The sequence below is a fragment of the Anabrus simplex genome, chromosome 13 (assembly GCF_040414725.1).
Source record: "Anabrus simplex isolate iqAnaSimp1 chromosome 13, ASM4041472v1, whole genome shotgun sequence".
Lineage (NCBI taxonomy): Eukaryota > Metazoa > Arthropoda > Insecta > Orthoptera > Tettigoniidae > Anabrus > Anabrus simplex.
The window spans coordinates 48,840,852-48,857,133 of NC_090277.1; the positions used below are offsets into that span (position 1 = coordinate 48,840,852).

Genomic DNA, 16,282 nt, shown 5'->3' on the forward strand with positions numbered 1-16,282 from the left:
TGAAGATCAAAGTAGAAAAAAAAAAAGGGGGGGAATACTGAAGTTTTACTGTAATCAAACGTATTGTTTCCTTTGTTCAGTATTTCTATTTTTTTACAATGTTGTGAGTTTTTTTTCTCTTTTTCCTTTTTTTTTTTTTTTTTTTTTTTGCTAGTGGCTTTATGTCGCATCGACACAGATAGGTCTTATGACGACGATGGGATAGGAAAGGCCTAGGAGTTGGAAGGAAGCGACCATGGCCTTAATTAAGGTACAGCCCCAGCATTTACCTGGTGTGAAAATGGGAAACCACGGAAAACCATCTTCAGGGTTGCCGACAGTGGGATTCGAACCCACTATCTCCCGGATAATGTTGTGAGTAACGGAATGCATGATCCTATGGCGGAAGCGATGCATCTTTGTGCATGTTAAATACAGTAATAAAGAACATAAATACAGTAATAAAGAACGTCACGGAGACCGAGAGATAAGGAAAGAACTGATCAAGTGCATTCCTTGACTGATAAATGTGTCTTAATTACTGTATGTGCAATTAAGGCTGTTTAATAAAGAAACTGGATATTACCTGTAAGAGACAATGGCAATATTTTGCACGAGTCGAACGAAGAAACTTGTGCATTCACACTTTAGTGATGGGCAATGCTCTTACTCGAGACTACTGTCCTCTGTATGGCACTTGTGATAATGGCGGTTGGTTACCACTACAGTAGACCCGACGGAGTGGTCAAAATGACCACTGCACATTTTCCAAACTCAATTTTGACTACAGTTTTTATGGTAGGATATTGTAGGACTTTTCCTGATTTGTGGTGAGGAAAATCCATATTCAATTTAATTCATCAATGGATGGGGCATTAGTAACGGGTATACCTACTACCACCAGAGCGGTCATTTTGACTGCTGTATTAATTGTAATAAAATGTATTATAACACATATCTCTCATTGAGATATAATCATCTGCTCACAATTAACGTATCAACAAAGGTAATGTTCAAAAACTCAAAAATGGAACTTGGATATATTACGAACTGTACGAGCATTATTTCCGCTGCATCTCCGGTAGTGTTGTCTTTCGTCAGCTTGTCACAGAACAGGAAACATGTCTCGTAAACCATCAATTGCTAAGTCTATTGCATGACATTTCTGAAGGTATGTCTGATGTGGAATGTGCCCAGATATAAAGGACCGAAGAAGAGAAAATGCATACGTAGATTACTATCACTCAAGTGATAACATGGAAAGCAGTGATTCAGATCACGTTGAAATCCAGAATGTTCAGACTGAAGTTAAGTTGATATTAGTATTATTATAACTATTAGCATAACAACTTCGGCGAAATTCCTTGGTTTATTCCATATTCAAATTATAATGATGCCTCGCAGAGGCTGAGTACTGACGAGTTTTCAATTATTCTATTACAGCCGTAGAAACAGTAACCCGTAAAGCATGGTATTATGGAGGATACAACAACCAAGGTAAAAAGCCTCCCATGGCCACATAATGCGTCATTAGGTAATGATGGCATCACGGAGTGGACTGTAGCAGACTTTGGGAAGACTATACCTGGGAGGTTTGCTTGCCATACCCCCTCGAAAGAAAATTAAGGACTTAATCCATATTCAAAGCGGTATATTTCTGACGACAGTGTAACGAGTGCGCAGGGTCCTTTTATTGATAAATCAATTTTGAAATTCATAAAGCAATGTACAGAAACAGAGGCAAAATGATAATAATGAGGAACAGTGCGTATCGAGAACGAAAATATAATAATTTCAATAGCGGTCAAAATGACCGCATCGGCGATTCAAGGTATTTAATATATTCTAGTGCTAAGTTGAACAGCTGTTAGGGAGGGGCAGAACGACGTGTATCTGTTCAACTTATCCAACCGCCATTATTACAAGTGCCACACACAGGACACACATATTACCTTTCAGGAGGATACAGCAGGGAACCGAGTAACATATTTCAAACTTTCCATGGAAGACCTTACTTTTATGCATACAATACTTATACGCCTTATTCTTTTATTTTTTAGACCCAACACACTGGAACTTTTGGCGAATTACAACACGTTCCACAAAAATGCAATTGTAATCCGAAGGACTTTCCCCTTAGACATTTTACTCATTTTAAAGAACATTTTAAACACCAAAGTCAATTCCTAAACTCGAATTGCTATAAAAATCATTTTAACATTATCCGATTTTATTATATCTTATATGATTTTAATTCTAAGTGTGTGTTCATGTAAAATGTAAGCTTGGTACTCAAGATACAATAATTTTAAGACTTTTATCATCAACATAATTTTAAGATTATCCTTACAACATTGAGCTCGATAACAGCAGTCGCTTAAGTGTGGCCAGTATCCAATTTGGGAGATAGTGGGTTTGAACCCAACTGTCAGAAGCCCTGAAGATGGTTTTTTGTGGTTTCCCATTTTCACACCAAGCAAATGCTGGGGCTGTACCTTATTAAGGCCACAGCTGATTCCTTCCCACTCCTAGCCCTTTCCTGTCCCATTGTCGCCATAAGATCTATTTGTGGCGGTGCAACATAAAACAATTTGTATCTTAATCATCTAGCGTGTGTAGGCATAAACTGCAAGTTGGTGTTTAAGGTATAATTTAACTTTTTTTTTTAATGTCATAGTACTAAGTGTTGTACTTGTAATCTTAATGCCTATCTTGCAAGGAACTAAGAGACGAAACATGTAATCCCACTACTATATAACATGATACATGTGATCAATTGTTGAACAGGTGGACCCTCCATTTGAGAAAGAATAGGTGGACAACCTGGTTGAGTGAACCTTAGGTTTGTATGCCTCTCCAGAAGAAGAAACAAAGGCAATGACCTCCAACTTTCCATGGAATCTTGACCACATTTCAAACATCTACATCAGAGGTGCTCACAGTGGGCCATTCTGGCGATGAGCGTATGCTATTCAGCCAGTGACACTGTGGCTACGTCACAGGCTATGAAGGTTGGGCAAAGTTCTATCAGTCACTCTTGATAACTGCGGCTATACTTAAATTTGAAATGGAGGCAGAAAATAATGAGAGAAAGAGCAGAAATCCACTTCATTTTCAGTTTACATTGTAAGAAATAAGTTATTTATGTTCATTGCAATTGTATTTTGACCAGATACAATAAAGAATTAGGCCTACAACCTCAAATATTTTTATAATGTACATAGTGCTTTAGAAACATTTCTAATATAATAAGGAGTTAAGGTGGATAAGCTATGGCTTGTGGTTGTTTGGGTTTAAATTATCTGATAAATTCCCTAACAACTGAATCATGCTTACTGGAAATAAAATCCTGGGTAGGGTCTGACACATCCCACTCTGATGAGTCTAGTGTCAGACCTAAGACAAAACGCTGGTTAATAGAGCAAACGCCTGAAAAGCCTTACATCTGATATGTTTTTGACATTTAGAGGCTACCTATTATCATTGGATGCCGGATAAGTATTAAATACCGTTTTCAGAAATGAACAGCAAAAGTGACACAACACTATAGGCACTGTGTAAAATCAAGCTGTGAACTTGTTGAGATATATAATTATATCACATCCTGCTGAACGAATAACAGGTTTAAAAAAAATTGAAATACTGTCATTTCCTTTCAAAGAATTGTAAATTGTAGCTTGTACACTTAAACCCTGTACCTTTGTAGATTGTAACACAAAAATTATAACGTCAGTTTTTTTGAATGAATAAATATAAGAAAATAAAACTGACTGTTTATACTGAGTCCAGTATAAATCAAACCAAAATATCTCGAAAAGGTCAGGGTTTTTTTTTTTTAGATTATAGTGTTTTATTTTAAATACTGTACCCCAATCAACATTTCACTGAGTAGTGGAGGACAGCTTTGTAATCACAATCAAAGTCACTGCTGTCTTCGCTCTCTCCCTTCACTGTGACGTATGCTGCCCGCATTTACGTCAGACCAGCCCGGCTGAACTAGGCTAGCCTCAACGGGCACCCAGCTGAGCACCTCTGATCTACATGCATTGGTATGAATTCAAACTGCTGGCAGCCCTGGCGAGAAGCTAGTGAAAAAGCCTCTCTACTACCACACCCTCATCATTTCATTTGTAAACATTTTGACTTCCTGCCGAGGAAGTGAACTTGCACCTATCCAGGTCAACCAAGCCTACCTTTACCACCTCAATTAAGCAGCCCTCTTTTAACTCAAATGCACCCATAAGCGGATTGGTAAACGCTCCGTTTTACGGGGTAAGTATCCATAAACATACTGGTCCGCTCCCTTAACCCCATTAGATTATTGAACAAGTGGTGGAGAAAGGAAGAAAAACAACAACGGCTGAGGGCTTACTCGATCTAATATGCATGCTTCTATTTATCTCCTTTTCTTCTTCTTCCTCCTTCTGCTTTAGGAAAAATAGTAGATAAAGAAAGAAATAGAGCTGTTGCTGAGGGCTTACTCCATCAAATATGTCATCTTCTTCTTTTTTCTTCTTCTGCACTAGGAAAAACGGTGGAAAAAGAAAGAAAAATGAGAGCTGCTGAGGGCTTACTTGATCAAATATGGCTCATTCTTTTTTTCTTTTTATTTTCTTTCTCTTCTTTCCTTCTCCTTTAGGAAAAGCAGTGGAGAAAGAAAAAGAACAATTGCCGATGGCTTACTTGATCAAATATGATTTCTTCTTTTCTTCCTCTCATTCTTCCTTTTCTTTTCTCTTCCTCCTTTAGGAAAAGATGTGGAAAAAGGCAGAAGGAAAAATGACAGTTGTTGAGGGCTTATCCAATTCGTCTTCTTCTCTTTTAAGAAAAGCGAGGGGAAAGGAAAGGAACAATGTCTGAGGGCTTACTGAATCAAATATGACCTATTTTTTCTTTCTTCTTCTTCTTTAGGAAAAGCAGTGGATTTAGACTGAAAAAAGAACAGTTGATGAGGGCTTACTCGATTGTTTTACTTTTCTTTAGGAAAAGAAGTGTTGAAAGAAAGAAAAAAAGAGTTATTGAGGGCTAACGCGATCAAATATGGGTTCTTGTTTTTCTTCTTTTCTTATTATTACTATACCTTATTTGTTGTAGATAAGGCAACTTCAGACTTGTTCGTGGCATTTCGGAACAGTCCTGCTGAAGGCATTTTGACTCCAGTCTATAACACCAACGCTGCACACTAGAAAGTTGGCGGATTCCTATCAATATCGGTGAACATGACAGCTGGGTGCATATGGATTAATTGGCAACAGAAATACTAATTTAGATTTCATTTCACTACTACTTGCATGCAAAATTCTACAAATATGATTCTAACTCACAATGTTGGATGAAATACCAAAGACCTAACACTCTTCTTGTGATTGGTCAAAGTCGCCCTCGATTTTCCAGCAGCGAGATCCCACAGCCGAATGGTACAATCGTGACTGCCAGTTATAACCTGCAACACAATCGGATAGATTAAACAATAGCCAATATGTATTAAGCATTAAAATATCAAATATCAAAACTGATCCACCTGAACTTACCACTAATATGAATAAAACTGCAAGAGTAAAAGAATTTAAGTACTTAGGTGAATGGATCACTGAAAATGGCAACGAAAATAAATCAGTAGCTTCAAGAATTCAGAAAATGGAAATTGCTTTTCGACACACAAAGAATGTTTATAACAAAAAATGCTTGTCCTGGAACAGTAAAATTCGTCATCACTTAACAGTGAGCAAAAGTGAAGCTCTTTGTGCTTCAGAAATGCACAATTTACATTAAAGGAACAGTTAGAGATTAAAGAAAGGAAAATCAAGAGAAAAATCTTAGGGCCAAGACTTAAAAATGGCATACATTACCCCAAACCCAACTCTGAAATATATTTTAAAATATCTAAACTTATTGATACAATGAGACTGTGACAAATTCAATTTTTAAGCCGTTTGGAAAGAATGAATAACAACACACTTACTGATCGAATACACAAATTTTTGCAAATCAAACGTACGAGATCAAAATGATATAAACAAGTAGAGAAAGACCTCAATGAATTAGGATCACCAAATCTGCAGGATAGGAATGTATTACAAGATACTATGTAGTATCATTCCGTATTGACAGTTCTCTATTGTAAAGGATAGAAATGTAATCAGGAAAATTGTTCACACAAGAGGGTTTGAGGAAGATAAGAAGAAACCAACACAACATACTGGAAATTACAATATATGAAAATGAAGAACTATTGGGCAAGGAGGAGAGCTCAACAAATGTTGATTCCACATGGTCCTAAGTGACCCATTCGCACAGAAGAAGAAAGCATTAAAAGCTGCCATTAAAGCTGTTTCTTCATTTGGGGAGCTTGGACTATCTTACACCATCAGTCCAGTGTACTTCTGTGGGATCACAGTAAGACGAAACGCTGGTTAACAGAGCAAACGCCTGAAAAGTCTTACATCTGATCTGTCTCTGACATGCTCTATTGGTGAAAAATATCTAATTCCCTCCATGGGAACTTAGAATTTTCCATTCGGAATTGCTAGGCGGGCAATAATTCCATTGTGGAGATTTATCTCCTGTATGCAGTTATCAGACTGTGCCTCTTATAATGGGCTGCTGATAAGTTCACCTGCATACACCCCAGCGTCAGTGGGTAGGGTCTGACACATCCCACTCTGATGAGTCTAGTGTCAGACCTAAGACGAAACGCTGGTTAATAGAGCAAACGCCTAAAAAGTCTTACATCTGATCTGTTTTTGACATGCTCTATTGGTGAAAAATATCTAATTCCCTCCATTGGAACTTAGAATTTTCCATTCATCTCTTGTTGACGAAGAAAATTTATGTTTCCTCATAAATAGTGATTCTGGAGAACTATATTTTGATAATGAAGATGGCAATACTGAACTACAAGAAAGTGCGGGACAAAGTAGCAAGGATGAATCTCGTGCAGAATTGTCACCCGCTCCTCAGATAAATTCTTGTTTCCCCATATGTTAATGATTTTGATATTACCAGTTCTTGGATCAACATTTTTTTATTATACTTCAGTAATAATATCACCGAGCGGAGTAGCCGTGCGTGTTAACATGCTACTGCTATGGAGCCAAGCTCTACATTCGGCAGGCAAGTGGGTTCGAACCCCACCGTCAGTGACCTGAGATTGTTTCTTTGTGGTTTCCCTTTTGCACTCCCAAGCCAATGCCGGGACAGTTGATATTCATAAGCCACAGCTAATTCCTTTCACTTCCTTACCCAGTTTCATTCACCATCATTCATTTAATGATCATCATCTTCTCAAATGAGGTTTGCACCAGGAAGGGCATCCGGCTGTAAAAATATGCTGTAAAATATAATCTCGCTTCATCCCCGGCCCCGTATTGGGCTGTAGGGCTATAGGGACAATATGTATTCCATTAATAGTATCAGTAAAAATTTATCTGTAAAAGTGCTTCTTCCTTAAAAGAAACCTGGCCCAGAGGATTCGCCTGATCGTCAAAACTCGGCAGTGAAAAGGTTAATTGCTTGTTCATGTGATTACATACTCTAGCTTAAAGTCTAGTTGATTGACTAAAAGATTAGTACATGTTTCGTTCCTCTGATTTGGAACATCTTCAGCTAAAAATATTGGCACATATAGATACAAAAACCCTTATGATGATGACGATGACAAAAAAGTTCCTTCATATTAAGTCGATGTTCAGATTTGTAGCAAAATCTGTGCACATGAGTGATCATAAGAGGTGATCTTCTTTTCTTCAAAATACTGGAAATGTTGCTATTATTGTTCCATATAAACTCCAAATAACTTAAGGTTAACAATGTACTTAAAATTTTAAATACAATGGCCGGGGAAAACTCCTTAAGAAAAACTGAAGTTGAAGTTAATTCTTGAATAAAAAGTTGTTGAAGCCTCAATTGATGATTTTGTCATTTTTTTACTTTAATAAATAGATTATAGTTCCTTTCATCATATAGCAAAAGTTTAAGTCTCAATACATCTTATATCCCATAAAAATAAAAATAAAATTAATCGTATGGCCTCAGCTACCGTGTGCAGACATTTAAATTTTACACCATCTGGCTGTCTGCCCATCAATTTTTATGTTCCGTTTTACTCTAGACCTAACAGAGGGCAGGGTAAACCGAATCTCTCTTGGGCATCTATGGCTGAGTTGTCTGAAAACTACGTTTGTTTCCAAAGTGACATAATTCTGATGTGTATTTGTTTCCAGTGTGTCATATATCCGTTTTGACCAATCCGCTAGCTCTCTGTATGTCATGTGATAGGCCTATGATGCAGAAAAATGGCTGCTTACAACTAGAGCTTGTAACTTATGTAGATTGCGTATTTGGAGAGGTTGAATAGAAGCTGCAGAGAACTGAAATTCTCCTTTTGCCTACTGACTAAAACAAAATTTTTGGAGAAGTCGTCACTGTACATGTTCTTGGTAGGGACCGGTAACTGTACATGTGGAAAACTTTACTTAGGGAAATGAAATCAAAACTGGATTTTAATATCTCAAGAGTCAAAATCTATTCAGATAAATGAAAATTATGTGTTCTGCAAATCCACATTTTCAGGGCTGACAGAATGTTTTCATGCATTAATGAAGAGGAATAAACAGTGATCGTCTCTCGAGCCCTGTAAAGAACAGTTGGACCACGTAAATAGTGACAGTGATAGCGATGACGAAGCCGATGTACTCCATGTTTTGAACATCATCTTAAAATGTATTTTACTCCTGTAAGTGGCGTGATAACTGGTGAACTTTCTTTAGGATCATTATTTGAAATATTGGTAATCATCATTGTACTCCCTGTGGGTGGGGGACGCAGACGAAGAATACACCCACAGTATTCCCTGCCTGTCATAAGAAGCGACTAAAAGACGCAACCAAGGGATGATGAAATTAGAACCATGAGACTACTTGTGATTAGTACCATTACGTGAGGAACACCATGGTTCGACGCTACTTGTGACCAGTACCACCATGTGAGGAACACCACGGGTCTGGGCGTTGCCTGTGGTTAGTACCATCGTGTGTATTCCACCGTGGGGGGGGGGGGGAACACTCGGCTGCGCAGACTAATGTCCATGTGAGAAAAGGTGCCGTACATTGCGCTGGAATGTGTCAGTTCCCCTATGTTCAGAATGGGTCTTGGTTACCTATGAGTAGTACCACTACATAAAGAACACCGCGGGTTTACGTTGCCTCTGATGAGTACCACTATGTGAGGAACACCATGGGTCTGTGTTGCCTGTGGCTGCTACCGTAATGTGTGATACACCGTAGATTCCCACTGTCTCTGATTAGTACCACAAGGTGAGCGGCACCAAGGGTATATGTGGCCTGTATTTAGTTCCACTATGTGAGGAACACCATGGGTTTGTGTTGACTGTGAATGGTGCCATTATATGTGACATATCATGGGTCTGCATTACCTGTAATTAGTACCACCATGCGAGGAACACCATGAGTCTCCATTACCTGTGATTAGTACCACTATAGGAGGAACACCATGGTTCTGCTTTACCAGTGATTAGTACTATTATGAGGGGCTGGTGACCTGGATTTTTAACTCTGTTTCATAACAAGCATCATCTCAGAAAAGAAGGCATTGTGAATTGGATCCACTGATTGTTTTGGATTCATGGTCATTTTTTCATCATCATTCGTTTTATATTTTAGTTAGTGGATACATTTTGAAGGTTTAATTATTGTTTCATTTCGGTGCACCTCGTACCATTAGGGGCCGATGACATAGCTGTTAGTCCCCTTTAAACAACAAAAACCATCATTATCATCGGCATCAATCATTGCTGTGTTCAAGCAATTGAAATTAAAATGAAAAATTATGGAATAGGAAGACCAAGATTAAATGGATCATGGAAATTAAGGAGAATATTAAAGAACTACAAATAACAATAGACAACCTAAAAAACAAAACAGAAAAAAATTAAGGTACTTCAAGACACACACACCAGGCTACAGACAAAGATCAATAAAAGATCTAATGGGACGGTATTTTCAATGACCAAGGAAGGCACCAATTCTCAGAATGAGAAAATATTGTGCTGATAGGAAATCAAGAGAGCCTCCGTGGCTCAGACGGCAGAACGTCGGCCTCTCACCGCTGGATACCGTGGTTCAAATCCCGGTCACTCCATGTCAGATTTGTGCTGGACAAAGCGGAGGCGGGACAGCATTTTCTCCGGGTATTCCGGTTTTCCCCGTCATCTTTCGTTCCAGCAACACTCTCCATTATCATGTCATAGCATTTATCAGTCATTCATAAAAATCACCTTGGGAGTGGCGACCCCATTGTAATAATAGCCTACAGTATATATGGTTCATTCACTACATCAATGACCTGGTCAAAGACTGGAAAACAGGTTGTAGATATTCATTTTCATTTTCAGGAAATCAAGAAATCCTTTGTATGAGGGCTGATCAACAAAGACAGACTGATTTTTCCTGTAGCTTCCGTAATAGTTTCCTATTTGGAACATAAATATTTGAAAAGAGTGGGTTTTTATGTATAATGTCCGTAGGCAGCAGAAGTCTCGTATCGGTAGGATGATAGAAATGCTCTACTTTGTAGTCACTACATGCGTTTCGCATACCAGACAATGATTTACTAGCATGTAGTTCCCCCTCACACTACTGTTACAGCAGCATATTACACGTCAGTATTGGCTACACTGAGGAAGCACATTGCATAGAAACGACCATAGCTTTCTCGGACTGGGTGGAAACTTCATCAAGACAATGCACGGCCTCACGTCACAAATCAAGTCATGCAGTTTCTGGCTCGATACAATACCTGTGTACCGCATCCACCTTATAGCCCTGATCTTGCACCCTGTGATTTTTTTAAAATTCCCATCACTAAAGGCAAAGCTTAGGGGCATTCGATTTGAGAACTCTGAAGCAGTGCTCAGAAAAAGTGAGGCGATTCTCAAGGACCTGACAAAGAATGGTATGCAGCATGTATTCAAGGAATGGCAGAGACGCTATAAAAAGTCCATTGAAGTAGGAGGGGAACTACAGTAGAAACTCGATAATTCGAAATCGGTTAATTCAAAATCCCACGTAATTCGAAGAAGTTACCATTCCCGGAAACATGAGATACAGTTTTGCATGTTATTTAAATTGTTTAATTCGAAATACGGATAATTCGTAATTCGAAGTACAATATCGGCCCCATTACCGAAATTCAGACTTTTAATTCGAAACTGCCTTTACATTTTAAAACAATAGTATGTTACAGAGTAATTTCAACTCGAAATTTATCCGCGTCATAATAGAAGGCGTGTTCCGGAACGTGGAGGGGTAGCTTTCCGCACTTACACTCACTTCGGTGGGTCTACAGTGCGCTTCATGATTGCCAAGTTGAATGAAATCGGAATTCTTTTGTATTCAACCTTTTAATGGAACGCCGCAATATCACGCAGCAGGCATTGTGCGGGAAAACAGAATGCGCGAACGGTGGCGATGCCGACAGTTGACGAAAAAGCGTGGCTCATATAATTCGTAGGCACCGAACAATACTGTAATTGCCGATGAAACTGCATTGCTTTATTTTAATGCGAGCCCAAACGGTCTTATGGTTTTGCAATTGCAATGCACGTGGAAGCGAGAAACTTTATCCCCTCGTCATAGAAAAGTTCGATAAGCTACAATGTTTTAATGGCGTCGGACACTTTCCATGCCAGTACAAAGCATCTAAAAATGCAAACAGTACAGATATCCAAAAAATAATGCATTTGCACAGGGGAACCAGCCTAATTTATCGTCGTCTTTGAATTGTGTGATTTTTTTTCTTTCGTTGCGTGAGGTTATGTTCGTCAGTGATTTATCCAAGTGCATTATTTGAACATTGTAAATGCACCTTGCTGGATACATTTCGGAAATAGTTTTTCCATGGCATTGGAAAGGTTTAAACTGTGAATCGAGGTGATTGCATGTATTAATGGGTCTTAGAATACTTCGTGACGCGGCAAGTATTTACATTTCTGAAGTACGAGAGAAGTGCCATGGCGGGAAATCGTACAAGGATAGAGTCATAGGAAAGTTTGATTTTAAGGGCATTGGGTACTTTCTGTGTAAATACAAGGCATCTAAAATGCATACAGTATAGTACTCCAATGAATGAAGCACTTGCACACGGGAGCCAGCATAGATTATCCTCGTCTTTGAATCGTGCTTTTTTTTCTTTCTTTCGTTGCGTGAGGTTTTATTTGCCTGTGAGATATGCAAGTGCATTATTTGAATACTGTAAATGCACCTTTTTGGATACATTTTGGAAAAAGTTCTTTTTTGGAAAAAGTTCTTTTTTCATGGCATGTGAATGAAGGTTAAATGCATGCAGTATCGGGCCTTAGAATATTTCGTAACGTGGCAAGGGTTGGTACTTCTGAATTGCGAATTGGCGGTTAATTCGAAATCACGTAATTCGAAGTCCGATTTTTGAGTCCCAACGACTTCGAATTAACGAGGTTGTACTGTACTTTGAAAAAATCATGTAAACATTGAAATGGAGTAATAAACATCTGTGAAAAAAAATCAGTCTCAGTCTTTGTTGATCAGCCCTCGTATAATTGACTAGAGTGGTCCAATGTAGGCCATAAAAAAATTTTAAAAAATAAATAAATAAATAAATAAATAAATAGATAGATAGATAAATAAATAAATAAATAAATAAATACACAAACGATATTTTCATATTACACAAATCTCTACTGAAAACTCCACACAGCAAATGGAGAGGGTTGCCAGGTCCCATCCTTGCTACGTAAAATTAAGTGCTGGTGGTAATTGCTGTTTTAAGAGGAAGAATAACTTTGTAACCATCCTATATTAACACTAATCAGAATGAAAATGGAAAAGGTCCGATACTTCAAAAAATGAAGGTATCGGCAAAAGAAACGTAAGGACCACGAAGAGCAGGAAAAAGAGACTCCCTAGGCCTCACAAATCTAATACTGTTGGGGTCGGAACAGAACAAGAGTTGACCAAGGGAGGTCAGATAGGAAAGGTAAAAGCGGGGAACCTGTCACAAGTAAGAGGAAGCAACGCCAGACTGAGATGGGGGAACAACAGTGGTCGCCAAACCACACTCCCAAGTTGAGAGGCCTTGGTCCCCCTTTTAGTCACCTCCTCTTGAGACATACAGGGGATACTGCCGACGTTATTCTATCATCCCCACCCACAGGGGGATGTAAGATTAAGTACTAAAATGTTATGCAGATGTGTGTTATGTAGCTTACATTAAAGCATGCCTATTTTAATTATTTTACTGCCTATTTCCTTATTTGCCTGCCTATTTTAGCAAAATTATATGCCTGAACTTTTGGGTAATAATAATTGTTCCGAGGTATCTGTGGAACAGCAGAGGTGAAAGAAGGTACAGGCTGGAATAGGTCTCAACTACCAAATTAAAGTTAATTTAAAACTTTAACAAAGGTTATATTTTCTTTTTAAATCAACAAATGACAACAAATAACAAAAGTGTAACAGGTACCAAGTAGCAAATCAACAAATTAAGAAATTATAGATTACAGTCGTTACAAGTTTTGGGCTTCGAGCACCGTTTTACATTCCTTGAGCCCTCAGCTCACAACCACAAATTACCAAAGGGCAGAAAACCCCTTCATACCAAGGAGCACTTGCCCCTCCTTACAATGTTAAGCCTCCTAGAGGCACGCAGAGATCAAATTAGGAAAGAGCAATCCCGCTCTCAATTTTACGAGCCTATCCAAGGCCAAAACAAACTTCACTCCTAACTGCCCTCAAGGCACACATACAGTGAAACAGGGGTATCTTGTACCCAACCTACAGGGCCTTCACATGAAGAAAACAAAACACTGGGTTAATTAAATGGCCCAAAATACCAAATTGAAAGGAGGCAAAAACATGCACTCCTACACAAAGTTATTAAAACCTAAGAGGCACTAGGCCGATCATACAGGAGCTAATCCCAAGCTAGGGAGGTGACACGTATGAGAAAACTTTAATAATTTAAGGAAGAGAAAAAAACCGGTTATGAGAACGTAGTCACCTCAATTTCCAAATGAAGGGGAGTTCGAGAGGGTAAAGCACTCTCTATCGCCGCTTTACAGCAAAAGAAATTTATATGTTTTACATAGACGGAAAAGAATTTACATTTTAAAAGGTAGGTTACATACTAAAGGTTTCGAACCTTCCCCGAGAGTTAAACTGCTGAGCTAGCAAGAACTGAAGATGTTAACAGGCCATTACCTTGTAGATGAACAGCTGCTCGAGGAAAGAGGCGCTTCCCGCCCCCTGCTACATATTCACATGCTAAGAGAGATGTTACTGAAGTGGCCCCGAGACAAGAAAATCAGCAGTTTATATACCCTCGTGGAACATTCGAGACCTTTCAAGAATGAGTAGACACACCCCCTCACCGTTATTGGATAGCTTAGAGCAACATATCTATGTCGGAGAAGACATACATGATTGGTTGGAAATAAATTAAAGAAATTTGGGATTGGCTAAATTCAAAACAGGCGGAAAGAAAGGATTTATATTGCCAACCCACAAACCACAGAACAAAATATAGTAAAAACAAAACTTATGAATTCGAAATTTCTTCAAGAAAGTTCATTCCTTCGCACCAGAGAGCGTAATCATAGTTTTTAGTAGAGACATCTGGTAGAGAACGTCCACACTTCTTGATCAGTTACCCACCAAACACATCAAAATTCACACAGAGCCATCTTCGGAGAAACTGGTGAGTTAATACAGTTTGTTAAAGTTCAGGCTTTCTCCTGTAGAGGAGTTTCAACTGACGCAATATTTGAATTAGCGGCGTGGAGGTGTACCGCCCGGTACAATAATAATAATAATAATAATAATAATAATAACAACAACAAGTAAAAATAGTCCATGACGGTCCTTATCTTTGTTTAATCGATGTCTTCATCCTTCAAAAGAATGGCCTCCTTTTTCCTACTCTTATGATTAGTGGAAAAAAAAAAGCTGATGATCTTGCTGATTTGCCTTTTGAAACAGCAACCAGTAGCACAAAGTAGACAGTAATGTTGGCGGCGCTAAGGGAGCTGATATTTTTAATTTTTAGAGGATCACCATAAAATGATTTCTGCTAAAGCTATCGATAAAGATTGTCAGTGTAAAATACAAACCTGCGGCTCAGCTGACTGACAGACAACGCTAGCTATTGTGTTTGTGTGTCCTGTTAATGTGTGGACATTGGCTTTGGTGCGCATATCCCAGATACGACATGTGGCATCTCGACCAGCTGTCACCAAGACATCGATGGTAGGATGGAGTGCCAAGGTATAGACAGCACTCAAGTGTCCATGGTAATGACGTATAACCTGCAAATTTAAAATAAGACAGATGTAGCATGGAAAAATCACTCTCATAATTTCAGAATGAGGGAAGTTTCCTGTCAATCAAACACAATTTAAAATACAGTGACCACCAAACAAGAATTTACAGCAAACTCGAGTGATAATAAGTGATGAATTTCATACTTGGTTCCTTATTGACTTAACCATTTTTTAAATACAATTCTCAGAAGAGTATATTTATACTGGTCCACCAGTTCAATACACTTCTGATGAAAACTACTTAAAACAAGAAATTCCAAAAATGGCTTTTACGGCCGCAGATCTTAAAATCTCAGGAATGGAACCAGCTTTTGCGTGGTAGGGCCATGTGCATTTGCAGAGTTTCACCCAGACGTGCCATTTGGGCTCATCAGTTGGATTAGCAAGCTCCGCCATTTTTGGAATGGTATCTCCATGGAGAGTACATATTTTTGAAAACAGAGAATTCACTTCTCCTTTAGCAGGTTAGCAATCCCTATTTGCTAACACGGCAGGAACACGCAGAGTCTTGGAGGGGCGTGCCAATCCAACTGATGTGCCCAAATGGCACATCTGAGCGAAACTCTGCAAACGCACGTGGCTTAGTCACCCAAAAGCTGGTTCTATTCCCAAGATTTTAAAACTAAATTGTTTGCACACTTATAAAAACTAGTGAGACTAGGACAAGTTTCGTCCCCATATGGGTCATCTTCAGTTAGTATACATGGAAACAAGCCACCTTAAAATATGTAAAGTGAGAAATATTGATAAAAAGTAAGATTGATGGAAAAGTTCAGTGTGACACATTAACAGTTCTTTTTAAAACATCATGCATTGTTTTACAGTCTTGATGAAATCTAAAGTGGGAATACTGAGGTAGCAATATCGGGTTGCACACACTTTTTACTCAGATTCCATATTAACAACCACATTTTACCATACACTCTGTTTGAA

At 38.6% G+C, this 16,282-nt stretch overlaps 1 protein-coding gene across 1 annotated transcript in view; it reads right to left on the reverse strand.

The window, feature by feature from the left end:
* The window catches only part of Tango4 (transport and golgi organization 4), a 51,595-nt gene that overhangs the window by 20,011 nt on the left and 15,302 nt on the right, over positions 1–16,282 (reverse strand). The window contains exons 6-7 of the mRNA XM_067157425.2: positions 15,140–15,334; positions 5,304–5,422 (exon numbers count right to left, since the gene is read on the reverse strand). Coding sequence (XP_067013526.2) covers positions 5,304–5,422; positions 15,140–15,334 — 314 coding nt within the window. The remainder of the gene's footprint in view (positions 1–5,303; positions 5,423–15,139; positions 15,335–16,282) is intronic.